This window comes from Anarhichas minor, unplaced genomic scaffold (assembly GCF_050575085.1).
Source record: "Anarhichas minor isolate MPS153535 unplaced genomic scaffold, ASM5057508v1 ptg000027l, whole genome shotgun sequence".
Lineage (NCBI taxonomy): Eukaryota > Metazoa > Chordata > Actinopteri > Perciformes > Anarhichadidae > Anarhichas > Anarhichas minor.
The window spans coordinates 24189559-24216863 of record NW_027466473.1 but is presented as its reverse complement, the minus strand read 5'-3'; the positions used below and the strand labels follow the sequence as shown (position 1 = coordinate 24216863).

General features: G+C 40.5%; 3 protein-coding genes across 6 annotated transcripts; 1 reads left to right on the top strand and 2 right to left on the bottom strand.

The window, feature by feature from the left end:
• Positions 1 to 773: 773 nt before the first annotated feature.
• LOC142959772 (schwannomin-interacting protein 1) lies at positions 774 to 8381 on the bottom strand. 3 transcript variants are annotated; one of them, XM_076101222.1, is made up of 7 exons: positions 7173 to 8381; positions 6113 to 6293; positions 5525 to 5634; positions 4910 to 4991; positions 4202 to 4288; positions 3983 to 4118; positions 774 to 2966 (listed from the first exon to the last, which is right to left on the bottom strand). In XM_076101222.1, the coding sequence occupies exons 2-7, from the start codon at positions 6287 to 6289 to the stop codon at positions 2872 to 2874; spliced, it is 687 nt and encodes a 228-aa protein (XP_075957337.1). In that variant the 5' UTR covers positions 6290 to 6293; positions 7173 to 8381; the 3' UTR covers positions 774 to 2871. The 3 variants fall into 3 exon arrangements, with proteins under 3 accessions (XP_075957337.1, XP_075957338.1, XP_075957339.1); XM_076101223.1 differs by having other exon boundaries at positions 6113 to 6290; XM_076101224.1 differs by having other exon boundaries at positions 775 to 2966; positions 3983 to 4100; positions 7213 to 8360.
• A 1066-nt stretch (positions 8382 to 9447) lies between these two features.
• Positions 9448 to 19932, top strand: LOC142959773 (P2R1A-PPP2R2A-interacting phosphatase regulator 1). Of its 2 annotated transcripts, XM_076101225.1 has the most exons (9): positions 9448 to 10069; positions 10960 to 11044; positions 11127 to 11183; positions 11405 to 11448; positions 11695 to 11752; positions 12241 to 12305; positions 12579 to 12634; positions 13716 to 13800; positions 13891 to 19932. In XM_076101225.1, the coding sequence occupies exons 1-9, from the start codon at positions 9969 to 9971 to the stop codon at positions 14012 to 14014; spliced, it is 675 nt and encodes a 224-aa protein (XP_075957340.1). In that variant the 5' UTR covers positions 9448 to 9968; the 3' UTR covers positions 14015 to 19932. The 2 variants fall into 2 exon arrangements, with proteins under 2 accessions (XP_075957340.1, XP_075957341.1); XM_076101226.1 differs by lacking the exon at positions 11127 to 11183.
• Positions 19724 to 27169, bottom strand: LOC142959774 (BPTF-associated chromatin complex component 1-like). The gene is made up of 6 exons (XM_076101228.1): positions 26850 to 27169; positions 25397 to 25491; positions 25173 to 25274; positions 24037 to 24239; positions 23462 to 23566; positions 19724 to 21831 (listed from the first exon to the last, which is right to left on the bottom strand). The coding sequence occupies exons 1-6, from the start codon at positions 26868 to 26870 to the stop codon at positions 21767 to 21769; spliced, it is 591 nt and encodes a 196-aa protein (XP_075957343.1). The 5' UTR covers positions 26871 to 27169; the 3' UTR covers positions 19724 to 21766.
• Between the last annotated feature and the right edge of the window lie 136 nt (positions 27170 to 27305).

The window sequence follows — 27305 nt, the reverse complement described above, 5'->3', positions numbered from 1 at the left end:
GAGCAGTAGGAGGAGGAGGAGGAGGGGGGAGCAGTAGGAGGAGGAGGAGGCGGAGGAGGAGGAGACGACAGCAGCTTTGCTCTGAGATCTTCTAGATTTCACGTCTGCTAAATATTCATCAGATCAACCTCTCTATGAATAGATGCAGCTTAGCTTGATGCTAACGCTGCTGTGACTGATAGAATGTCATTGAACGTGCACACATCTAAAACACGACGGAGACATTGGGATTAACTAAATAGTTTAATTTAAATCTATATTCTGACACGTAGACCTTTAATCAGTAACTTCTGTCATTTTAAATCATTGAGATGAAATGTAATAAATCTCTCACCGCTTCACTCCAGAGGAGCTGCTGCTGTCTCTCGTCTCCTTATGAGTCTTTAAGTAGACAGCAAAGTGAATCCAGTGACACATCAGCCCTTCCTCCTCCTCCCCCTCCTCCTACTGCTCCCCCCTCCTCCTGCTCCTCCTCCTCCCCCTCCTCCTACTGCTCCCCCTCCTCCTCCTACTGCCCCTCCCCCTCCTCCTACTGCTCCCCCTCCTCCTACTGCTCCTCCTCCTCCCCCTCCCCCTCCTCCTCCCCCTCCTCCTCCATCATGCTGAGTTAGTCCAGTGAACACATTAGTGTGTTTGAACAATGTGAAGGTGTGTGAGTGGTCAGGCAGCAGAGGAATGAATAAACTGATATTTATTAAAACCTCATTAAATACCTGCTGCAAAAAAACTCTTTATATGATTTATGAATTATAAATCAAACGACGAAAGCACAAACTTTCACTTTTCTGTGGTGCGTTTTTTGTTTTATGTAAACAAGTAGAGAAATCATATGTACACGTGTGTATATATGCACTATATGCATTAAAAGTTGCTCCCCAAACACAATAAAGGAAACGCCAAAATACATTTGTTACATTACATTAAAATATATTTCACAATTAATGTTTTACATTTACAAATATATTTGTAATTCATTTTATTTACATTTGAAATACTTCTCAGGACCAGGAAATACTCTTCTTAACATCTATCCAAGTCTTAAAAGTGTAAATACACAAAGTGTCCTTCACAGCTCACGTGACATCACATGAGACACATCTGGATTCAAACGTCTTTAAATGATCTAAATATCATCTGTGTGTCAATGAAACAGATGAAGGCAGAACATTAATAAGCATAAACATAAACTCTGCTGTGATCAGTGGATCGTTCCCTTCAATGTGTTATCAGTAAACAATAATGTGACTGTACCTGAAGTGTTCAACATCGGTTAAAGAGGCAACATTTAAATGTGATAGATGTGTTAAATAACCCGTTCCTGTCCTTAATATTAAACATAAACTTGTTACTTCCTATAGTTTTAGTTTGTATTCGAGGTACAGAGGACTGTAATTAAATCATAAATCAAAACTCTAAATAAAAGTGTTTTTCTCCTTTTGCCTCAAAATGTCAGTTTAACAAGTTTAACAACCAAACTATGAACTCAGTTGTTCTTGTGTTGTTATGTTCCCTTCTTCTTATAACGAGCAGAAGTAAAGAAGCACAATAGAACTGAAATAAGATAAGTTAGTTTCCCTCATTTGCATATAAACATCTGGAAGCAAAATCCCTCTTTTGTCTCAGTAACACATCTGGATGTTTCTATTATGAATAAAGAGAAAACAACCTGAAAGGGTTCTGAATGTGAGTTTTGTATAAAACGTGATCCCAAAGAAGGTTTCCTGCCTGAGAGGAATCTCACCGATCAAACGTACCAACTCTTAACACCACGTACGCACAACTCTGCGTTGATCCTGTTCTGACATGATTAAAGTTTGGCTAGCAGCTAGCAGCTAACAGCTAGCGGCTAACAGCTAACGGCTAACGGGACTACCAGTACTTCTGCTGAGTACATCGCGGGCAGACAGCTTGGTGTTGATTCAGTGTTTGGTGGAGATCTGTACTGAGTTCACCTTCCTCGTTTAATATTCATTAACTTGAGCTAATCTGCTTCATCAGGACTGCGGGTGTGTTTCTATCAGATATGATTGACAGCTTGATATCTGATTCAAAAATAATGTGGAAGATTTACGATTTGACCGAACCAGCGACTTTAAAAACGACATTGTTGTTGAATGTTTTTAAAAGTGTGAAACATTATGTCGCCTCTAACGATCTCATTTGAGTTCAGTTGTCATTTTGAAACCATCCGTCCTTTTCTTTTGTCACTTCTCCGGGTCGTGGTCTCAGAAGGATCCCTCAACGTCCTCCAGATCCTCAGAGTGGATCCCAAACCAGATGAGATGTATGATCCGTCCAGTGTGTTCTGGGTCTTCCTCTGGGGTTTCCTACCAGTCAGACGTGCCCAGAAGACCTCTTCAGTAAAGACCGCTTCCTGTTTGGTATTGTGTCACGTGACTCGCAGCGATCTCCCTCAGTTTAAAAACCCGTGTCCCCATTAAGACACAGAAACATGGAAAACATGGTCCCAGTTGACAAATGACCAAAGTTACCTTTTAGTAGGTGGACCGTGGAGATGCGTCTAGAAGACGTTATGAATGCAGGAGCTGAGTTCTTTGCTTCCAGGTTACTTCTTCTCTTCGCTCATAATTCTTTGGACTTGTGTTGAAAAGTGTCTCTAAGTCGGAGCGATGCCATACGAGCTTTTGGGGTTTTCAGGTAGCTCGACTTCCTCTTATCCAGACCCCTCCGGTCGTATCTCCCTCTTTGTCGCCCCGAACGCTGGTGATTTGTCACTTTTGCTAAATTAGCAGCTCTGCTAACGTTTAGTTGGGGTTAAATGACTGACGTGGACCAGCAGCCAGACCTGGTCCCAGAGTGGCCAAATGTTAAGGCTGATGTGGACGGGGTCCTAGTCTGTGGTCCTGGTTGTTAGGTCAGGTCCTGGACGTCCAGCAGCATGGCGTCCTGCTTCGTCCTCAGCTGGTCTCGTACCACCAGGTGGGTCACCAGCTCGGAGCTCAGAGCTGGAAGAAGAGCAGCGAGACAAAGACTCAACCACGTGTTCTCTGAATGTTCTCCTTGCGTTACTCGGGACAGTTGGACCGCGGGACCGCTTGGGTTTATTTGCCAAAAGCTTTTATTTATTTATTAGCAATAACTCAATAAAAAAGATGCCAAAATAACGACATAATGATGTTGATGCTCTGTCAGGTCTGTCCGCAGGACGACAAGCAAACATTTTAAATTGTTTGTTTTCTCGATGGAGTTTGGATCCATCGATGCTAGGCTATGCTAACATTGTAGCTGCTCCATCAAGACCCAGAGAAATCTAATTTAGGTATAAATACGGTCACGACGTTATTGTTTGTACCACAGATTAGGTTCAACTTAGACAAATGTGAATGACTTCTGCGTAGTTGCATTGACTTTAGTCAGATAAGTGATGTCATCTTGTATTCTGATGTTGTAGCTTATTTTTTATATTTTACGCTTAAAGTCGAGATGAAATGAAAAATGCCTTTTTAACCATTTTAAAACACATTCACGGTCATTTTATGCACCTATTAAACAATAAATGTAAATTTACAAAAAATCTAATCCTTTGTATTTTTATGTCAAAATCCAATCATCTTTTAATCTTGTAAAACAAAACACGACTTTTCACTGGGACTTCAAACGTGTTTTTATTTTCTGTTTCTTTCATGTCTTGTTTAAATTACTTTAAGTGTTTGAATTTAAATGTGTGACGTTCCTGCTCGTCATATTTTGGTCCTTTGACAAAACATTCTGATTCACATCTCTGACTGGCTTCTTTTCCACAACAGCGACAGCTGAGGCTCATGGGTAACGTAGTATTTACATTCAAGCTGGTGGTCACAACATCGACATCTGGATGAGGAGGTTTGATAGTGTTTATAACGTGTGTGTGTGTGTGTGTGTGTGTGTGTGTGTGTGTGTGTGTGTGTGTGTGTGTGTGTGTGTGTGTGTGTGTGTGTGTGTGTGTGTGTGTGTGTGTGTGTGTGTGTGTGTGTGTGTGTACCGTGGACGTCCTGTTGAAGTGATGCTCCCAAGCTGCTGAGCTGCTGCACTGAACGCTCCTTCAGCTCCCAACGCTCCAGATGTTTCCGCTCGGCAACACAGCTGCTGCTGGCCAGACGCTGCAACACACACACACACTGCAGCTCTAAGTCTCCACATTCCTTCAACAAGTTTGCTGTTCCTCTGTTTATAACATTTCTGTGTTTTTGTCTTTTTCTACCTCGTCCTTCTGCTCAGCCAGCAGTTTGTCTCTCAGCGTCCTCAGATCACTGGCCACTTCCTGTTTCAGGCCGGCAGCATGGAAAACCTGTAAAGAGATATGAGGTCAGTGGATTTAAAAGTGCTAAATTCCGACGTCAGATCATATCTATAATTGAGGGATTGCCTCCACACGGCTCTCAATATGGTGACGTTTCAGCTGACAGTGCTAACAGCGCTAACAGAGCTAATGGTGTGACCCAGAAAGCTACAAAATCTGTTGTTCTTCCTCCATCCAGCACCATAATCTGACGTGACAGTGACGTAGTTGGAGGTACAAGAACTACCAGTGAAGACAATTTGTAGAATGCTTCATTCATGGTAATTTAACATTGATTGAGTATAAAAGCAAAGTGGAACGCTAACGTTATGAACATGGAGGAAGTGTTGAGTTCGACTGGTGAACAGGGGAATATTGAAGTTACTACAAGAAACGTTTTGGCGGCCCCTGTGGACTAAAGTGGTAGTGTTTCTGAGTGCCAGAGTTCCTCACAGTAACTTTAAGATACATTAGCAGATAAAGGTCTGGTTCTCTACCACTGAGCTGAAGAACAAGAACTGACTGTACGCTTTACTGCACTTTAGTTCTGTTTCATTCTCATTTAACCAGATTGATCCTGACTGTCAGCAGTAATGATGAATTAATACAGTGGACCAGACAGAAAGAGACCTTCTTGTTGCTTCCTTCCTCCTCGTCTTCACTGTCGCTGTTGTTGATGAAGCACAGCTGCAGGTTTCTGTGGTTGTGAAATCTGTAAAAAGATAATAAACAAACAGGAAGACAGTTAGTGTTTGGTGGCACTTTTTAGGGCTGCAAAAAGGACTTAATTGTCGATGATTTTACACTACGGTTATACACTATGGTTATACACTATGGTTATACACTATGATTATAAACCACGGTTATACACTAAGGTAATAAAACTATGGTTATACACTATGGTTATAAAACTATGGTTATACACTATGATTATAAACCACGGTTATACACTATGGTTATACACTATGGTGATAAACTATGATTATAGACCACAGTTATACACTATGGTTATAAACTATGATTATGAACCACGGTTATACACTATGGTTATAAACTATGGTTATACACTATGGTTATAAACTATGGTTATAAACCACGGTTATACACTATGGTTATACACTATGGTTATACACTACGGTTATACACGACGGTTATACACTACGGATATAGACTACGGTTATACACTACGGTTATCATCAGTTAAAACTGTTTTACTAATATGTATAATAAATAAAACTGCATTACCGTGAAGTGACGACGGCGACTCGACACCTCCTACAGTCCTTCTCCTCTTCCTCCCAGACGTCTCTCCACACTCCCCCCTGACTCTCCTCCATCCTCAACCCCGCCCCCCTCTGCAGGGAGACACAATCATCACAATATTAACATTTAAACTCATGATTTTCCTCAAACCAGCAAATCCAATGATTTTCTGTAAATATACTTGTGTAGTTGATAATATAAAGTTAATATTAAAGTCTGATCTAAAGTCATATCTGAGGCTCAGCTCTACAGACGTCAACAGACTGAGACAGAGATCATAACAAGGATCTCCAGTGATTTATTGGGTCAAGCTCCAAACACAATGGATCCTACATTTCCCACAATGCAACGCTAAAGCGTCAAACTGAAGCGATAGAGACGTGTTTTTCCTGCGATCATTGTTTTATTTTTGTTTGTTTTGAGCAGAAACGAGTTGATATCATTTACATATCATCACCTTTTAGTTTGAATTTAAGATCACATGATAATTATATTATTTAAATAAGAAACACTCTTCAGTGACAAAGGAGGACACTGAGCCTCATGGGAAATGTAGTCTTCATGGCTGACCTTTGACCTTTCCCTCCTCTCCTGCTCCTGTTTCTCCAACTCGGCTATCCGCTGGCTCAGGTCCTCCCAGTGCATGATGGGAAAACCCTGGGGGTCCACAGAGGACGCCGCCGCCGCTGCTGCGATGTGATGATGAAGCTCCTCCTCCTCCTCGGCCGTCTCTTTCTCTCCCTCCATCCTCCTCAAACAAACAACAAGATCAACAAACAGTTTTAACAAAGACGTGAGATTAAAATAATAAAAACAATGAGATTGAAATACATTTACTATAACGTGAACGTCATTAGTTTCACTTTATTTTCTATTTAATTGAACTTCAAATCTTGCAGATGACAGTTGTTGTGCAACACTTGATAAACTTTGTAGAAACATATGCTTGTTATGTCATTAATAACCATTAATAACCATTATGTCATTAATAACCATCAGTAACCCTGTAAACCTGCAAAATAACACTTTCACTGAAGCACGCATGAGTCAAAGTGTTATTAAAGTAATTTAAGTGACTTTTATTGAGTATTATAGATGTAAGCTGTTATTAAACTCTTTAAACCTCTTGATACTAACACTGAGATGTGACAGCGTGAACAAAGGAGTCATGTGACAGTTAAAGAAGAAATAAAGTGATTTAGTGTCTTAGTCTAAGGTATAACTTGAACTCTTAGATAAATTACATAAAGATTAAAATCTTCTAAACTTGTACAAACATATATATACATACGCACACATTATATATATATAAATACGTATGTATATGTTTGTGTGTGTATATATATATATATATATATATATATATATATAAAGTAATTTCTAAAGTAACAAAAACGCAATAAAATTCACAGTTTCCAGATTGTCAAATGTTTATTATAATTATTTTCTGATCTTATCTTGACAGTTTACGGTCCTCCTCTTCACACATAGTTTGTATTAATTATTGTCTTGGTCACAGACTTCTTAAAAGTTTGACAAACTAAACTTAGATCTCGATTAAAGTTGTTTAAACTCTCTCTCTCTCCGGTTCCCCGCAGAAGACAGCCCCTCTCTGCCCACTGTTGTTTACCAGCAGCGTGGTACACCTCGGAGGGTTTTTACCCGCCTACCAGTCACATCCAGACGGCCCCGGATCCCTCCGACATGTCGCCGTCCGTCACTTCAGCCCGCCGGCTTCGCTGTGTGGGGCTGAACCGCGGCGCGAAAGCTACGGACGTTTTTTAATGAAACATTAACGGAAAAGTTGTTAAAAGTGTCCTGAAAGTTGTTTAACTCCGTCAGGAGGAGGAAGGACCTCCCCTCTTCCTCCTCCTCTTCCTCCCTCCTTCCTCACCCTCACTCTTCCTCCTCCACTTCGTCCCTCCTTCCTCACCCGTCCTCCTCCCTCCTCTCCCCCCTTCCGCTCTTCCCACTTTAACCTCTTGGCTTCGGCCGAGTGACGGAGGCCTTTAAACGGTTAAAACAGCAGGCAGCTCCCGCTACCGGTAGTTAAGAACGGTAGTAGTACGTGTACTTGATCTAGTAGTAGTTTTAAGTACGTATTATATAGTAATATGTAGTATTACACTAGTAACAGCTGAGTGAGTACAGTTTTTTTGTCTAGATGAACGTTTTCCCGCCACAAAAAATAATTTAATAAAATGTAAAGATGGCTGTTTTAGAACCGTTAAAGAACACTGACGTCAGAGACCGAGTACCCCCTTATTCTCACGCATATATTCATTAAATTAGTTATATTTTTCTTTAAATGTAATTACAATACTGTTAATAGTTTAACTGTAGTTAAATAAGCTTGTTATTTATTTATGTACGTATGCTGTGTCGCCAATTTCCGGCCGTTTAAAAAAAGCAGCTGCAGTGAATTTAATAATAATAATAAGAGTATGGCTTGATAATATTTCTACTAAATTACACTGTATGTACATTTTACAAGTTTATAAACAATAAATAGTTAACGACTACATTCATTGAAATGATCTCAAACTCTTTCTGCCTGTTCTGTTTGTTTCATCTTAATATCAAAATCTGATTTACTTTTTAATTTTGCATCGTAATCTTTTAGATGAACAGTACATATACAGTTATATTATTATTATTTATTATATGAGTTATATTATTATTATTATTTATGATATTATTTGAGACCAGGTCTCTGGTCCAGGTCTCTGGAGGCAGTGAAGGGGTTACAGCGCATCTCGTTTCACCATTTTTTGGAGATGACTCAGAGCAGATGAAGGATTTGAGGATTCTGTGACAACAAAGAAAACCTCAATAATAATATATAATAATAATAATATATAATAATAATAATATATAATAATATATAATAATAATACATAATAATAATAATATATAATAATAATATTTAATAATAATATTAATAATAAATGATAATATATAATAATAATATGTAATATTAATCATATTAATAATATATAATAATAATAATATTCTCATGATATATCTGACAGCTCCTCTGGACTCAACTTTATTATTCATTCATTCATAATTATAATAATCCAATACGTTTTATTTATAGTGAACTTTTATCTGCTCAGGTTTCACGGTTTACTGTGAAACATTAAATTATGAATGTTCTTTATTGTGAGCGTATTCTCTTTAATATCTTTGGAATATTTTGACTCCGATTTGATCCCAACCAAAACTTTGAGACATTTTGTAATCACTTCTCTAGTTTCAGAGTAGTGCCGTTCAAATAATTCATTTATACCAGAGTCGATTATTAATAATCTGCAACTATTCAGGACTTTTGGTCAAAACAAACCATTTGGAAAACTCTGATGAACATTTAGCAGCATTTTCTGACATTTTATAGAGAGAATTATGAATTTATTAATAAATAAATAAATGAATTAAATGCATAATGCTTTTAATTGCTAGGATCAGACTTTAGTTCTTACCAGGGAATAATTACGTCAATTTAATATTTATTTTTCGTGTAATAGTTTTACATAAACAAATACTTTCATGTATTTGACCTATTTAAATATAAAATATTTAAACTATTAGTAGCTGTATTTACGTATTACAAAAATAAAATAAAAAATAGTAACAAAAGGTTAAAATTTAAAATTCCAAATTTAAAAAAGGATACAATTCGATAATTTAAACAATTATAAAAACATAAAAAATGAATTAAGATATTATACCAAAGTGTTGTATTGGTGCTATTAAATGTTCTGTTAACATCCACATCAGTAGTTTAAAGTCCTAACAGGAGAAACGTTAATTAAACAGTTAATTAAACTGATTTTATTGCTTCACTCTCTCACTCCTCCCGTCGCTCTGCGCTGCAGTCCCCCGTGTGACCACAGAGCGGCGCTGTTTCCACAGTTTGGTGAACTACCTCTATTTGAGTCAAGGAGACTCTTATGTTGTGAAAATCTTTCAAACTGTTAATTCTACAGTGTTTCCGGGACTCTTGTGGAGGTCTGCTCGGTGGACCGAGTCTCATGAGGACTATGCGACCGGCTCCGGTGCGACTTGTTCGGGCAGCTGCTTTAGATCTTCTGGACTGGAGGTTTTTTTTTTGTATTGCAAACCCAAGTTAGCTCAACAGCTAATCCCTAAAAAGTCACGTCACCTGCGCGGACTCGGAATTAAAAAAAGTTTCACGGTAGAGCCGAAGACCGACGGGGGAGTTTTAACGAGACGCCATTAAAATAAAAAAAAACTTTGTCACGAGTGTGTTTTTGTTCGTATCTTATTTTTCGCTGCTCGCTGAGAGGCCTGCGGGTTCAGGCTTCCACCGGGCTTGAGTTAGAGCCCGACGCCGCCGTCAGTAGGTCGGAGGCCGGCTGTTGGCGCTGCCACCGCCACCGCCGGGCCTTACGGACCACGGGTAATGGAACGGATGGAAGTGGACCAGTGCGCAGGCGCAGCTGGCGGGGCAGGGGGCGGAGCACTCCGCAGATCGAACAGTGCCCCCATGATCACCAGTGTCAGGTGAGTGGTACTGCATCCAAGTGGGACAAACTCCATTCAAAAAAGATATCTTTTAAATTTGCCTTGTTTATAGGAAGCCATACACACACAATTACACATGACTGAAGACATTGTATTATTGAATTGGACCCTCTCTTATATCCTGCATACTTTTAATACACCAAGCAACACTTTAGAACATTTTCTTCCTCAATTCTACCTTTGATTCAGAAGTCAATAATTGTGGAAACGTTACGATTGTATCACAATTGTGTGCGTTGATTAATCTACAAGAAAAATGTCAGTTAGTTTTTATTAGTTATTTACTGATTCAGATTTTACTTAAAAAAACATTAATTCCTAAAATCTTATGATGAAACTACTTTAAAGTTCTTTAAGTAGTTAAAATAACTTTATCTCATCCAGCTGCAACTTTAAATGTCGTTTACATGTTAATGAAACGGTGCTTTTAATACAGACATCCCTACTTCTATCATAACTGAACATAGTTTATTTTAAGAAAGTCTGAGTAATTTATTTGACTTAACTTTACGGGTGTACCTAATAAAGTGAGTGAAGACGTTGTGACTCATGAGGTGATGATGTGTTCTGGTTGGTGGTGAATCTGAAGCTTTATTTATTATATCGTGTGCAGTTAAACTCTGTTTAGTTGTATATTATATGTCTCTGTCTCTTCATGTAAACGTCTTCTTATCGTCTCTCTCTCTCTCTGTCTCTCTGTCTCTCTCTCTGTCTCTCACTCTGTCTCTGTCTCTGTCTCTCTGTCTCTCTCTCTGTCTCTCTCTCTGTCTCTCTGTCTCTCACTCTGTCTCTGTCTCTCTCTCTGTCTCTGTCTCTCTCTCACTCTGTCTCTGTCTCTCTCTCTGTCTCTCTCTCTCTCTCTCTCTCAGTGATGGGATGACCGTCTTCAGTCCGGTGTCCTCGGCTCGATACAGACGCAGCAGTGTGTCCATCAACCCCAGCTGCCCTTCACAGGTCAGTGTTTGTGTAATTTTAATATTATTAATAAGAATAATAATAAGTTATGGTTCAGACCGTCCTCCATCTTTCCCTCCAGCTCGTCCCTCTCTCTCCTTTCTCTCTGACCGGAGACAGACCCGACCACAAGAGGCAGGTGAGGAGTTCACTTTTCTTCTTCTTCTTCTTCTTCTTCTTCTTCTTCTTCTTCTCTCTCAGTGACATGTGAACCAGACCTCTGAATCTTCAGAGAAAAGCTGATTGAATTCTGATTTTATTGACGCGTTCTCGTGTTTACATTCACTCTGATTTATTATTGTAACAATGACGATGATTAATCCAGACATGGAGGTTAACAGCTGTTTGTGTTCACGACAGGAAGAGAACATGATGACACTCAGAGGAAGTCTGCAGAGACTGAGGTACACACACACACATACATACATACACACAGACACACACACACACACATACACATACATACATACACACACACACAGACACACACACAGACATACATACACATACACATACAGACACACGCACAGACATACATACACATACACACAGACACACACACAGACATACATACACACAGACATACACATACATACATACACCAGCTCTGTGTAGTCTGACTGGGTTTAACCGTCTCTTTTCTCTCCCAGTGCTTCCAGTCTGATCCCAGCTCCTCCAGTCAGTCAGTGGCACAACCACGCCTCAGTGGTGAGCACCTCCACACCGCCTTATCTTCACCTCCTGCCTCTTATCCTGGTGGTTTTTGGTTGTGCTTCCTGTCAGTTAGGACTTCTTACTAGAATGCTATGGCTTATGGGTAATGTAGTGTTTAGAGGAATCCCATCCACCAATCAAGAGCGAGAAGTAAAGCGCAACATGTTGAACATGATGGTGAATAGTTGTTGTTTCTGGATTGTGATCTGAGTCCAGATCAGAGGGTTTACAGTGAGTCCAGATCAGAGGGTTTACAGTGAGTCCAGATCAGAGGGTTTACAGTGAGTCCAGATCAGAGGGTTTACAGTGAGTCCAGATCAGAGGGTTTACAGTGAGTCCAGATCAGAGGGTTTATTGTGAGTCCAGATCAGAGGGTTTACAGTGAGTCCTGATCAGAGGGTTTACAGTGAGTCCTGATCAGAGGGTTTACAGTGAGCCCCGAGGGTTCCGACTGACTGTTTTTACTGTTTTTTCTTCTTCAGTGGTTCCAGTCACAGGACAGCGGCGCCACGCCCAACTCCTCCCCGAGTCCCACCAGGAGGTTCAGGTGAACCCAAACCCTGGTTGTGGTTCTATCATTTATTGGGAGCTTCATGATCAGCCACTTATTGTTTGATTTGTTCATAAAACAACAAAGTAAAAGAAGCTCACTGAGCGTGCTCAGAATCTTCTTCTCTGGTATTTGACGTATCGTTGACGTGGCGTTTGTCGCCACCTACTGGCCATATTCAGTAAACCGAAGGTTATGTGTTAAAATAAACCTCCGTATACGTTCAGAGAAGGTCTCAGTCTACTTACTCATGTTTTTGTTGTCCAACAGACCAGCAGTCAGTGCCACTGTGAGATGGCCCGCTTTAACTCCACTCAAGAGGAAAGGTAAAGATTCGAGTGTCTACATTACGTCAAACACATCGCTGACATCAGCTTTTATGTTGAGCTTGTTAGCAAACAGTTGCTTCTTTATACGCCCACAAATACGGACCAACATGACGAGTCTTTAAGAGTCTTTGTGTTCGTGTCACCTGGTGAATGAAAGTCCAGTATTTAATCTCTTCTTGCTCTGTTAACGGCAACGTGATTGTTAAACTTATAAATAAATGTCGACTGTCACCTCAGACTCTCCGTGTCGTCTAACTGGGAATCGCCACAGGAAGTGACACGTGAGCGTCGCGTAGCATTCTGTCGTCCAATCCGCTCCGTCTCTGGTAAACGTCTTCGCTGTCTGTCAGCAATTATTTTTTTTACAAAAGTTGAAAAACACTCGAATCTGTACAACCGACATTTTTCCAAGTGCTCACAATTGTTATCAATGTTAAAACAAATAAAGATGGAGGCTCCACGAGCTGTATTTACCAAACGTTTTACCTGTTTCCTCTCTGCTTCCTGTTAACTTCCTGCAGCTTCCCGGATGTTTCGTGTCCCGTGACTGTTGGTCTCAGCCGAGTCTTTAATGGATTCATAGGTGCTGAGGAGCTCAGAATGTAATGTTTTTATGGTCCGTAGTGGTCCTTCGACTCACGGCCGACCCTCTTGCTCTGCATAGAGAATGTTTGGGATCCGTTAACGGATTTGGTGAAACTAAGATTTCTCACAATTAGGTTTTTATTTTTTGTACTTTTTCATAATAAATATCTAAACCAGAGGAATTCAATTAAAGGTGAGAGCGATCCAGTTAGAGACAGTTTCCTAGAGCAAAGGTCCAGAACGTCTTCATGTCTAACTTGAAGTCGCGGCTTCGATAGTTCTACTTCACGTCGCCGTCACGGCCTCTGAACGTTTGAGACGTCCCGGTTCTAAACTCTGTGTGAAGAACGTTGAACGAGTTCCCGATTTAAAAGCTTTGTTTTCACTGTCGGCGCTCATCGGAATGCAGCGATGTGATTGGCTGAGTAGCATCACGGTTCTGTTTGTTAGTGACCTCTGATGTGTACAGCTGTGAACCTCTTTTGCCTCTCAGGAGGGGTGGAGTCTGACGGACCCCCAAAGAAGCTTTTTGTTGCCGGGGTAACAGATCCCGCCCACCGCAGCAGCTACACTGTCAGGTGAGGATCACCTTCAACACGCACATTAGTACCAAATGATAGAAGAAAGAATCCCGAGTAAAGCTTCTCCCCCCCCCCCCCCCCCCCCAGTGTCTCCCAGTCGGCGGCGGACTCCCCTCCTGCAGGAGGCCTCAGCCCTCAGTCCAGCCCTCTGTCTCTGTCTCCTCCCCCGTCCTTCACCCCCTTCACCTCCCACCAGCACCCCGGACACTAGAACCCTCCTCACCCAGAGTCCCGACCCTGACACTGTGGGTGCAGACCGACCGACCACCGGCAGCTTGAAAGGAACATCGAGCCCCCCCCCCCCCCCCCATTGCACCTTATTTCTGCTCCAATCATCTGCTAGCATCACTGTAAGTCCCGCCTCTTCCTGCGACCACATTGGACGGACAGAAGAATCACAGGAAGTTGAAGATCGTTGTCTTGGAAAGTATTTTGTTTTGGATTCCTGGATATTTTTCTGCAGCCTTGAAGAATCAGACAGAAAACGTTATTGAAGTTTCTGATCTGTTCGCCACCTGTTTCTACAAAATCACCTCTTCATCACTCACTGAGCTCACTGGTTCGTCCTGAAGGCTCGTAGGATGAACCAACCTTCCCCCTCAGATTAACGTACAGAGGATTCATCGTCAGCATCGTCGTGAGATCACAAAGAACTTCTGGGAGACTGAGGACACACTGGTTGTGTCGTTGGCGTCGGGCTGGAAGCAAACAGACTTGGAGAGAAGCAGATGAGCAACAGACTCCTCCCAAACTCTCTACGTGGCTGCTTCTGATTCGCTACAGAGAGAATTAAAATGTAATTGTTAAACAAGAATGAAAGGACGAAGCACACGGTTGTTGTTCTTCAGCGTCGAAAAACATTTCCCTCAGATTATTTCTGCGGACATCGAAGGAGGGCGGAGCCTAAGAACTGGGACACGGTTCACATCGCTGCTCCTCGGACAGCTGCCCATTGGATGCTGAAGTTCCAGATCTTCTGAAGAGGTTCTAGTAAGGTCTTGAGTTGTAATCAAGGCGGAACAAAAATGTTTTGAGACGATCGGAATCGTCTCTCTGAAGGAGTCGAGGAACTTCAGGACCGTCAGTGATCCAGGAGGCCTTCAGCTGCTTGATGTCCTGCAGTAAACGTAGTGATCTTCCATCAGGAAGACGTAGAAAGGATTCATTCAGACGCGTCATGAAGCCAAAGTCATGAGCGTTCATGACTGACGGATCTCTAGAGTAACGTCTGGACTCTCCCAGCTCTTCATCAGTGAACCGAGGTGATGCACTGGTTGTGCATCAGGTTCTGTAGATATTTAGCTCATCTGTTGAAGATGATGAATTAATAAATAGATCCAATGAAGCAGTGCTAGTCCCAGGCCAGACACCACATGAAGGGGTGAAGTGTTTAGTCCTTGAGCCCGAACCAGCTAAACAGAGTCTAACGTGACGTTCAGCCATTGAAGCCGAAGATTTTTGTGTTTTAAAGAAAAGTTTTATTTGAGTGTCTCGGCTGAGTCGCTGACTGAAGCGCTCCGGTTCTACCAGAAGAGAGTAAATCGTCTACGGTTTGATCAAGTTGACGTTTTTCTCCCGGTGTGAGTAGAAGCGTGAAGAGCTCGTGGTCCGTTTGTTAATAGTGTCTATATGTGAATAGTGACGTGTGCTCGCTCTGTCCTCAGCCTGCATGTTTGATTGTACATATTGAATCTGCAGGAAGTGACGGCGCTCTTCCCTCTTAAAGGTGCATTTACACTTCTTCATCCTCTCTGACCGGCTTCAGTCTCTTCTACTTGAAGTCGTCCACGTTATTCTTCATGAAGCAACGGATACGGAGGGTTACAGACAGAAATCACCATAAAATCTGTTTTATTACTTAGTTTCACAGTCTGTAATCATTCTGCTTTTCTTTCTGACATATCGATCATACCTTTAAGACCCTTTCTGGGTTCTGGATTCGTTCTTTATTGCACTGTGAAGACGTGCGCCTAGTTTAAGAGTTCATCACTTGTAATGGCTCGTTCCTAAATGTATGGAGCTCCTGATCGGACACGATCAGGTCAACTATCTCACGTTCGTCTGAAGCGTCTGTCCCCTCAGAGGCTCCGTGAACATGGACGTTGTGGCCACATTAGTCACCAGATTTGCACAAACATTCATCCTTCAAAGATATTACTCTAATAACCCAGAGTTCACCCATGTGGGTTCTGACGGTTGTGTTAATGTCGTATTTTGAACTCGTCTTGGTCGGACATTGTTGACTCTTGTTCAGTCACAGACGCATGCAGCCGTCTCACCACAGCTCACCGGTGAGGCTCTGCAGCTCTGCTTCCAGCTTTTGCACTTGCACAGTACTGTACAGTTTTGTACTCATCGTTGTGCCTCAACACGCCTCAACACGTCGTCATATTCTGGAGGAGGTTGTTCTTCCTCACGTGTGTCGATAGAAACATCAGATCTGAGAGATTTGACTTCCCACAGTTGACAGGAAGCTCTTTTATAATCAGCTCAGTCTGACTTCATATGTTCCGTTGTCACGACTTTGCACAGTTCTAGTCAAACAACTTTAATCTTTCTTTTTTCTGTTGCATGATGGGTAACGCATCATCGTGTAAGAAATGCTGTCACATTTTTGATGCTCTTTCTGTCCTTCCTGCTTTATCTCTTGATTTGTTACCGTCTCTGAGAGTTTATCCTGCTTCTGTGGAACGCACTCACAGTCTGGATCAGTTCCAGGTGAGTCTGGATCAGTTGTTGTTCGGACTTTGTTCTCAGTTTAGCTTTAAAACGTCGAGAGCAACATGAAGCTTCTTGAGATAGAACATATTTGGTTTGTTTCTTTGATTCTGCTGCCAGCTCCATACTTGAGTCTTGGTACCAAAACATGTTTTTTATTTCGATATTCGTCTTTATCATCTTTCCTCGAAATTGTGTTAAAACCTTAAAACTTAATTAACTTTTACACGACAACAAGACATCTTAAATATCTAACATCGATCTGAAGACATCACTGTGATAATCATCTGTCATCTACAGTCTTTACATCAACCTCTGAGAACCTCCAATTAATCATTTCATTTATCAAAAACTACAAATCTTTAAAGCTGTCGAGCGATTAGTTGAAGACGAGCTTTAAAGACGTTTGAGACGAAGCAGGATCGACTCCTCAGAGGGAACAACACGCTGCCAAATCATTGAGTTTAGACACAAACTGTAGCTTTAAGATAATCTTCTGTTTATTATCTTTAACTTTGCACACTCGCCATCGTCCCATACTGCTCATACGTATGAGGAGAGAAACATGAAACATGTAGATGGGTCAAAAATGTGATGTGGACTCTGCTTCAAAGAATGTTTTTAAGCCAAAAATTCTTCAACAAATTGAAAGTTTTGTAAGAAAACAATCTTACAAAAGCTGTAAAATAAGAAGAACAGTATTCATGAATGTGTGTTTGTCCGCTCTTGGTTCTATTGTCCTTTTTAAATGTTTAAAGTGTCTCGGGGCTCAAATCATTTGTATCCTTTAACGGATGTTTCCGGTGTGATTGGAGGTTTTTTCATCTCCTTCATGTTGGCAACGTTAGCGTAATACGGTAAATGCTAACGGTTAGCATATAACATTAAAGTGTTATGATGTTAAAATGCTAACGGTAGTTTGGAGGAAAAGCTGCAGCCAAATCACTGATTACGAACTACATTTGACACGATGAACAAAAGGCGTTAACACGAATGCTAACCATAGCTGTGCTGCTACGCTCTTGCTAACATGCTAACGTCATCTGAGCCTGAGATTTCCTCAAATGGCCACCGTATGAATTGGGGAACAATTAGAGGCGACAAATGCTTTTTATTTTTTTAGGCCCAAAGCACATTCTAAGCGGGACTTTTTACTGTGTAAAATTAAACTTGTCACCGCTCTGTATTTTAAATAAAGTGAAGTTATTAGTTATAGCCAACACATACCGTAGAACATGTCTGTAGTGAGATTAGAGCGGATCGTATTAGTTGTAAATCAATTTATGGAGAATTTATTCATCTGCAATGATTTTGCTATTATCGAATACTCATTTTTGAGTCCAAAAATACCACAAAAGCAGCTTTTTAAATGTCTATTTTCGGGAAATTTAGTTTCTTCTGTGATTGTAAACTGAATATATTGTTCAAGACATTTTAATACGTCAACTTAGGCTTTCAAAGACTGTCGTCAGCATTTTTCACAATTTTACAGACTAAATGTTTAAAAACAATGAACTGCAGGTATAAATAGGATAGAGCATGTATTGATAATTGACTGGCATGTGTGTTGTGTGTGTGTATATAATAATATCTACATTCATCTGACCTCAGTAACAGCGTGGCTCATCCTCTGACGACACTGACAACTGGTTTAGAAAATTACAAAAAAACCTCCGAACAGCTGGAACTGTCTCTTAATCGTGACGACTTTGACCTCGTTGACACTTTCTCAAAAAGCAACTTCATATCGTATGTTCATACGTGTCTTTATTTTTTATCGTTTATCTGTTATCTGTGTATCATTATACAAGTTAAAGCTTTCTGTTGGAATCTGAACATTCTTACGTTTGTTGTGTTTCCTTCACGTGACGTCAGCGATACTTTTATTTAGCTCATTGAAGTGCGTCCTTTGTGTTTTGTGTAAATCTGTTTTGTCGTCTCTGTGATGTTTAGAGCGTGTAGCGAGCAACCCGCCGACGTTTCAGTATTAAAGCGATATTTCACTCTGGTAAACAAAATAAAATAAGTTAAATTGCTGCGATTTCTCAGCACCGAAACTGAAAATGAAGCCAATGCAGAATTTGCGAAAAACGTATTTGGTCTCTACAGCTAATTCCCCGTTCTTCACAACTGTACGTTTTTTAAATGATATGGAGGCTTAAAGTGACAACTGAGATCTCCATCAAGATTAAAATGTCTAATTCAAGAGGTCTTGATTCGGATAATTAGAGATGATCCTGAGACCAATATCGATACCGGTGTGTTAAAAGCAAAAAGAAAGTTCATAATTTCCTTCAAACTACTGGATTTATTCAAGTTTATCACCAAAAACTACATTTTACGAGATTACATGTGAACACATCACGATAACGTCATAGTTGACCTTCGGCCCGATATTAATTTTTACTGAATAGCGCTTGAACGCATCATAATGTGACTCAATGCAACCTCCGTTAACGTTAGCTCCGTTATTTAGCCAAGAAGGACTGCGCTGCTCACCGGCTACTAACGGCTAACGCTAACTAGCTCTCCTGCTGATTTCAACACTGATTTGTTCTTCAAAATGTAGCGTTATCACGGAAAAGAACAGTGTGCACAAGAGCGTTCAACATTCGGTGTGTAGTAGTAGTTTGCACATGTGCAGTATAGCGATCGGGCAGGTTGTTCATGTGTAGCATAAATGAGCTGATAGCTGATATCGGATACTTGCCGATACCCGATCCAGCATTTGTACGGCGCAAATGAGGCGTTTCATATCCTGGTATCGGACTTCTAAAATATCTAGAAACATGTTGACCAAGTTATTTAGCAACAATCACAAGAAAACAAAGATGTTTACTGCGAGATTGTGAGAAAACAAAAAGTGCTTCATGTTCATCCTCAACTCCTAAGAATTAAACTGTAGAATCACACTTCAGAGTCTACTCCCCATTTACAGACCTTATGCTAAGCTAAGCTAACCAGTTGCTGGCTGTAGCCTTATTACAACAGACTTTTATCAAAATGTAAAACTTCTGTGAGGTTCTTGTGTTTTTATGGGTTTTTTCAGGCGGTGAAAGTTTGATCAACTAAAGATTTATTGTTTTTAGATGAACTTTTAGCACTTTAAAATTTAAAATGTGTGAAGCAAAAACAAATGAGTTTTTTTTTTAAAAGCTTATTTTCGGTGTTAAGTGCTGAAAGATGACGCAGATCCACCAGAGTGAGACAGGACTCTTTAAATAAAGGGCTGCTAGTTTAAATCCACACGATAAGGGAACTAAAGCACATCTATGAAAACATTCACAAGTATTTTCAAAATGTAGATCGTTCATTTCTTTCTGTTCTTGTTTTGGACAAATTCTCTACATAAGACAAATGAGATGATGTATTTTTATGCAACTGTAAAATAAAAGTCTATATTCGAGTGTTTATTCCCTTCTGAGGATTTCATCGCTGTACAATGACTTTCTGGTTTCAGTGGAAACAATCACTCTACACACTATAAATATAAATATATTATATTGTAAATGAAAACTCAATAAAATCTGTATCGTATCAGAAACGTGTGTTTTCCTCTCTTCTGATCAGACACAGATTGTGTTATTGAACCATAGCTCCTAAACGTCTCGGGTCTGATTTCTGTAGTTTTGTGTCTTCTCTTCTCGTCTCCGGGCTGTTTTTATGAAAGAATATACTTCGACTTCTTTAAATAACATTTTTCACGACTTACTGAACCATAACTTTTAATCCCTCCGTGGCGGCAGAAGCGGCGACGCCCGGAGATCATCTCTTCAAACTCAAACGTCTGGACTGGAAGGTGAACTGTTGTGTCGTTCAAAGTTCACTGTGACCTAAACCACTGTTTCTACAGCACACTACACTACGACGTGCTGTACTATGACGCTACTCTACGTCACTCCTCAGTCCAAATATGGTCATCATCGAGGAAACACTCAATGAAACAAAAACATCCAACAAAACCCAAAGAAAGACAAACTAGTTTTTTTTTTTTTTTTACTTAATATAATCAAAAGGTCTTTACATCGCTCACAGCTGCTGATTGGTCAAATGTTCAAGTCAAGAAGCTGATTCCTTACCAACATGATCGCCAGCCGACAGGACCACCGACGCCTTAAAGCACAAGTCTGGACTTTCTACACATTTTCTTCTCGTCACTAATTCTCACTCGAGCATCGAATGTGGATCAATCGGCCGCTGAAACTAGTCCCCGACTAACGCACTACTTCCTGCTGTTTGTTTGATTAAAAACTACAGCGAGGAGATTACTGATTAAACTATTTGTGTTGTTAAAGATCTACGTCGGGAAGTCAAAAGTATGAATAAACAAACATGTTGTTGGTTTGAGTCTGAACATGAGATCTGTAGAATAACATGAGACGGATCTTAAGTCTCGTTCGGTTCTTCAGTAAACTCTCTTTGTTCTCTCAGTTTAGTCTTTTGTGTCCTCAAATTAATTCACTGATTAGTTTGATGGACTTCTCGTTGTGTCTGTCGAACATATTTTACAGAACAGAGAACTTACAGACGTTTACCAGCGTTACACTCGAGTCTCAGCGTTAAGCTTCCGATACTCTAAAATGTAAAACCATATTTTTATTTTGGAAATATATTTTACAGAATCTTCAAAGACTCAAACAAATATTTAGTTTCTTGCACAATAAAGAGATTTTTAACCGGTTTGTCTCTTTATAAAATGTGCTTCATGCAGACGGTTCACAGAGTCTTTGAGGATTCAGAAGCTCAGCGCTGCGACTAAAATGTAAAGTTGTTAACGATCATAATTTTGAGGCACTAAATGATGAATGCCAGTAGTGAGAGCACAACGTGACTAATCTGAGAGAATGACTGATCAGCTGATCAGACGACATTCTTCACATTGAAGCTTCTTCACAGCTTCACGTTATTCTTCATGATAACAGCACAGGACCGAAGAAAAAAACTTGTTTCGTCGAATTTAAAACTTTTCAAACACTGAACTGAAAACTAAAACTCGCTGATGGAAACATAATTCTGTGGAACGAAAAGCAACAAAAACAAAAACCTGAAGTTTATAAGTTCAAAAGAGGGCAAAGTTACGTGCTGTTAATAAAATAAAATAAAAAGATAATAAATGTGTTTAAATTTGATTCCTCGGACCATTTAACATTTACGTTTAAAATCAACACATGGGAGTAATTTAAATGTGGACAGATGAAGCGTCGAGTGTTTCAGACGTGATGCTTCTCAGCTGAGAGGTCAAAGGTCAGCGAGACAGGAGGGGGAGGTCACTGGAGTTCATGATGAGGCTGGAGTCCAGATTCAGGCTCTCTGAGGAGAAAAATTCAAACTTCAAAATCTCCTCAACATTAAAATAATGAACATAAAATATAAATTTGAGGCGTAAATGAAGCGTATGTGAAGCTTGTATGAAGCGTACATGATGCGTACATGAAGCGTGCATGAAGCGTGCATGAAGCGTACATGAAGCGTGTATGAAGCATGTATGAAGCGTGCATGATGCGTACATGAAGCGTGTATGAAGCGTACATTAAGCGTGCATGAAGCGTGCATGAAGCGTACATGAAGCGTGTATGAAGCGTACATGAAGCGTGTATGAAGCGTGCATGATGCGTACATGAAGCGTGCATGATGCGTACATGAAGCGTAAATGAAGCTTACATGAAGCGTGTATGAAGCTTACATGAAGCTTGCATGAAGCGTGCATGAAGCGTGCATGAAGCGTACATGAAGCGTGTATGAAGCGTACATGATGCGTACATGAAGCGTGCATGAAGCGTACATGAAGCGTGTATGAAGCTTACATGAAGCTTGCATGAAGCGTGCATGAAGCGTACATGAAGCGTGTATGAAGCGTGTATGAAGCGTGCATGATGCGTACATGAAGCGTGCATGATGCGTACATGAAGCGTACATGAAGCTTACATGAAGCGTGCATGAAGCTTACATGAAGCGTGCATGAAGCGTACATGAAGCGTACATGAAGCGTGTATGAAGCGTACATGAAGCATGTATGATGCGTACATGAAGCGTACATGATGCGTACATGAAGCGTACATGAAGCTTACATGAAGCGTACATGAAGCGTACATGAAGCGTGTATGAAGCATGTATGATGCGTACATGAAGCATGTATGATGCGTACATGAAGCGTACATGAAGCATGTATGATGCGTACATGAAGCATGTATGATGCGTACATGAAGCGTGCATGATGCGTACATGAAGCGTACATGAAGCTTACATGAAGCGTACATGAAGCGTACATGAAGCGTGTATGAAGCGTACATGAAGCATGTATGATGCGTACATGAAGCGTACATGAAGCGTACATGATGCGTGCATGAAGCGTGCATGAAGCGTACATGATGCGTGCATGAAGCGTGCATGATGCGTGCATGATGCGTGCATGAAGCGTACATGAAGCGTACATCAAGCGTGCATGAAGCGTGCGTGATGCGTACGTGATGCGTACATGAAGCGTACATGAAGCGTACATGAAGCGTGTATGAAGCGTACATGAAGCATGTATGATGCGTACATGAAGCGTACATGAAGCTTACATGAAGCGTGCATGAAGCGTACATGAAGCATACATGAAGCGTGCATGAAGCGTGCATGAAGCGTGTATGATGCGTACATGAAGCGTGTATGATGCGTGCATGAAGCGTACATGAAGCGTGCATGAAGCGTACATGATGCGTGCATGAAGCGTGCATGAAGCGTACATGATGCGTGCATGAAGCGTGCATGATGCGTGCATGATGCGTGCATGAAGCGTACATGAAGCGTACATGAAGCGTGCATGAAGCGTGCGTGATGCGTACGTGATGCGTACATGAAGCGTGTATGAAGCGTACATGAAGCGTGTATGAAGTGTGCACAAAGCGTACATGATGCGTGTATGATGCGTGTATGAAGAGTGTATGAACGCGCTCACCTTGGTCAAAGTTGAGTTTCTTGTTGGAGGAACCGTCTCCGAGTCCTTCGATGTCGACCAGGTCGCTGTTCACGTCTGAGTCGTTGAGAGCGCTGAGAGTCACGTCTGCAGGAGGTTCACATGTTTATTTACTGACAGAAACATTCACTGAAAAAAACTTTCACACAATTGATCCTCCGCTAAGCCCCGCCCTTTGAACATAGACTAGCCAATCACAGCTCAGAACAGGGTGGGACCACTGGTTTCACATGTTCTTCATGTTCAGACCGGTTTAGTGGATTTGGAGCTCGTCATGGTTAGTGGAGCTAACATTAGCAGACTATGTTAGCACATCATTAACTAGCGTTAGCACTTCTATGCTACGCTAGCTACTAAAGGTATACTGAATATATTTTATAGATCGTAACAGTGAACAAAGTAAAAGGGTCCCGACAGAGTAAAATGCTTTTTGCTGAAACAGCAGCTATATATATATATATATATATATATAAATATATATATATTTTGATAAATAAACCAGACTCATCACGTCTACATCCGATCCACCAGAAGTTCACTTCCTGTCCTCTGCTCACCTGCCGTCTTCTGCTTCTTGATGGGAGGAGCCAGAGAGGGGCTGCTCTGCATGCCCGTCGCCACGACGACCTGCGAGGCCGGCACGGCGATCATGGGGGGGGCGGCGGCGGTTTTTTTGACGGTCTTCTTCGGGGTCTCGGAGGAGATCGGGACCCGACTGTCCTCATACAGCTTCCTCTTCACCGTGCTCTTAATCTGAGCTCTAAAGAAGAAGAAGAAACGTCTTTACATCCGTTTATTATTACATATCTGAATATGAGCTTAACAATGACCTTTATGCAAATTACCAGGGAAAAAAACATAACTTCATAAATATGCTAATTACCTAAATACATAAAAAGAGCTCCCTAATAACAATAAATAACATAAAAAGAGCTCATTAATAACAATGAACAACATAAAAAGAGCTCCCTAATAACAATGAATAACATAAAAAGAGCTCATTAATAACAATGAATACATAAAAAGAGCTCCCTAATAACGAATACATAAAAAGAGCTCCCTAATAACAATAAATAACATAAAAAGAGCACCCTAATAACAATGAATACATAAAAAGAGCTCCCTAAAAACAATGAATAACATAAAAAGAGCTCCTAATAACAATAAATAACATAAAAAGAGCTCATCAATAACAATGAACAACATAAAAAGAGCTCCCTAATAACGATAAATAACACAAAAAGAGCTCATTAATAACAATGAACATAAAAAGAGCTCCCTAATTACAATGAATAACATAAAAAGAGCTCCCTAATAACAATGAACAACATAAAAAGAGCTCCCTAATAACAATGAGTAACATAAAAAGAGCTCATTAATAACAATGAATAACACAAAAAGAGCTCCCTAATAACAATGAATAACATAAAAAGAGCTCCCTAATAACAATGAATAACACAAAAAGAGCTCATTAATAACAATGAATAACATAAAAAGAGCTCATTAATAACAATGAATAACATAAAAAGAGCTCCCTAATAACAATGAATAACATAAAAAGAGCTCCCTAATAACAATAAATAACATAAAAAGATCTCATTAATAACATTGAATACATAAAAAGAGCTCATTAATAACAATGAATAACATAAAAAGAGCTCCCTAACACTAATGAGACCAGATGAAGACCTACACGGTGCGCTCTTTGATCACAGTGCTGATGTTGTTCAGGTCGTCTCCAAACCGCCGAACCGCCAGACGAAGCATCTCGATCTCCGTCTCCGTCCACTTAGCTCTGAGGACCAACACACACATTAATACACACACAAGCAGAGTACGTGTGTGTTTGTGTGTCTGCGTATGTGTGTGTGTGTGTGTGTGTGTGTGTGTGTGTCTGTGCGTGTGTGTGTCTGTCACCCTGCAGGGCTGGAGTCAGACACTGGGTGCAGCTGCATGGTCAACTCTCCTAACTTGGTGAAAGCAACTCCTGCTGCTGAGAAGATCTCCCCGACCTGAAGAAGACAAAGTACTCAGAGCCTTTACTGCAGTACAAATACCAATACTTATGAGATGTAGTACAGTATAAAGTACAACATGTACCTCTGAGATGTAGTACAGTATAAAGTACAATATGTACCTCTGAGGTGTAGTACAGTATAAAGTACAACATGTACCTCTGAGATGTAGTACAGTATGAAGTACAACATGTACCTCTGAGATGTAGTACAGTATAAAGTACAATATGTACCTCTGAGGTGTAGTACAGTATAAAGTACAACATGTACCTCTGAGATGTAGTACAGTATAAAGTACAACATGTACCTCTGAGGTGTAGTACAGTATAAAGTACAACATGTACCTCTGAGATGTAGTACAGTATGAAGTACAACATGTACCTCTGAGATGTAGTACAGTATGAAGTACAACATGTACCTCTGAGATGTAGTACAGTATAAAGTACAACATGTACCTCTGAGATGTAGTACAGTATGAAGTACAACATGTACCTCTGAGATGTAGTACAGTATAAAGTACAATATGTACCTCTGAGGTGTAGTACAGTATAAAGTACAACATGTACCTCTGAGATGTAGTACAGTATAAAGTACAACATGTACCTCTGAGGTGTAGTACAGTATAAAGTACAACATGTACCTCTGAGATGTAGTACAGTATGAAGTACAACATGTACCTCTGAGATGTAGTACAGTATGAAGTACAACATGTACCTCTGAGATGTAGTACAGTATAAAGTACAACATGTACCTCTGAGATGTAGTACAGTATGAAGTAGAAGAATATGGGAACACTCCAGTTACTCAAGTACCTAAAAATCGAGTTCTAAGTAAAAGTACGTAACAACATTCCACCACTGATTCAGTGTAACATTAAAGGTGAGATGATGATGTCGTCAGACTGTGAGCACATAAATACATATTAGTAAATATCATTATCGTATCTGTGAGGGTCTCCATGAAGAACCTGATCCACCAAACAGCGCTTTTAATAAATATCAGGAGGTTTCCCACCAGCTGGCTCGTACAAGTATTCAGTAAAGTCTGTGTTTCTATGTTAACAGTACATGTTTGGTGCATTAACTATATGCCGAATGTTTCACTAATGTGTTTATTTAGGAGGTGCATTAAGTTAAAGTACTTTTCATGAAGTTTGTTCGTGCGGAGAGCAAATCCGTAAAATGTCCATATTTCTGAATAGTTTGGTTTACAGCCGCGAGACTCTGTGCAGCTTAGATTCTGTCTGTAGCACACTGTCCGTTCTGTTCTATAGATCTATATATATATATATATATATATATATATATATAGAGAGAGAGAGAGAGAGATCTATGTATAACCAGGTAAGGACTCACCTTAGCAGAGGCTGACGTCATGTCGGTGGAGGGGTTGCAGCTCTTTTCTTTAAACTTCTTCTTCTTCTTCAGTCAAAAACAACAACACGAGAACACGCAGCTAGCTGCTAGCTACAGTTAGCTCCTGTAACGTTAGCGCGCTTCCATAGAGACCTCGAGCTGTGGGAGAAACACATCCGGTCAGGTTCATTGATCGGAATCAATACTGAGTGATTTCTATATCACAGATAAAAAATAATATATAAATATCGTAGAACAAAGACAGACGGGATATAAAGGGAATGTTTGCGCGACTTTGGAGGTTGAACGCCATTGGTCAATCTCAGAGGAAAAGGGCGGGGCGGGTTGAACTGAACGCCATTGGTCAGTCTTTCTTCTTCTTCCTTTTTGAGGTTTATTGGCGGTTGGCAAACAATGAATTAGTGCATTACCGCCACCAGCTGGTCTGGAGTGTGG

What these genes read in the sequence shown, in the direction of transcription:
- LOC142959774 (XM_076101228.1), bottom strand. Translation starts at nt 26,870, where the DNA reads ATGACGTCAGCCTCTGCTAAG. An exon ending in TGACGTCAGCCTCTGCTAAG is followed by an intron (nt 25,492 to 26,849) that starts GTGAGTCCTTAC and finishes TGTCTTCTTCAG; the next exon opens with GTCGGGGAGATCTTCTCAGC. An exon ending in GAAACTCAACTTTGACCAAG is followed by an intron (nt 21,832 to 23,461) that starts GTGAGCGCGTTC and finishes TTTTCTCCTCAG; the next exon opens with AGAGCCTGAATCTGGACTCC.
- LOC142959772 (XM_076101222.1), bottom strand. Translation starts at nt 6,289, where the DNA reads ATGGAGGGAGAGAAAGAGACGGCCGAGGAGGAGGAGGAGCTTCATCAT. An exon ending in AGAGGAGGGAAAGGTCAAAG is followed by an intron (nt 5,635 to 6,112) that starts GTCAGCCATGAA and finishes GTCTCCCTGCAG; the next exon opens with AGGGGGGCGGGGTTGAGGAT. An exon ending in AGGAAGGAAGCAACAAGAAG is followed by an intron (nt 4,289 to 4,909) that starts GTCTCTTTCTGT and finishes ATCTCTTTACAG; the next exon opens with GTTTTCCATGCTGCCGGCCT.
- LOC142959773 (XM_076101225.1), top strand. Translation starts at nt 9,969, where the DNA reads ATGGAACGGATGGAAGTGGACCAGTGCGCAGGCGCAGCTGGCGGGGCA. An exon ending in GACCCGACCACAAGAGGCAG is followed by an intron (nt 11,184 to 11,404) that starts GTGAGGAGTTCA and finishes TGTTCACGACAG; the next exon opens with GAAGAGAACATGATGACACT. An exon ending in GGCACAACCACGCCTCAGTG is followed by an intron (nt 11,753 to 12,240) that starts GTGAGCACCTCC and finishes TTTCTTCTTCAG; the next exon opens with TGGTTCCAGTCACAGGACAG.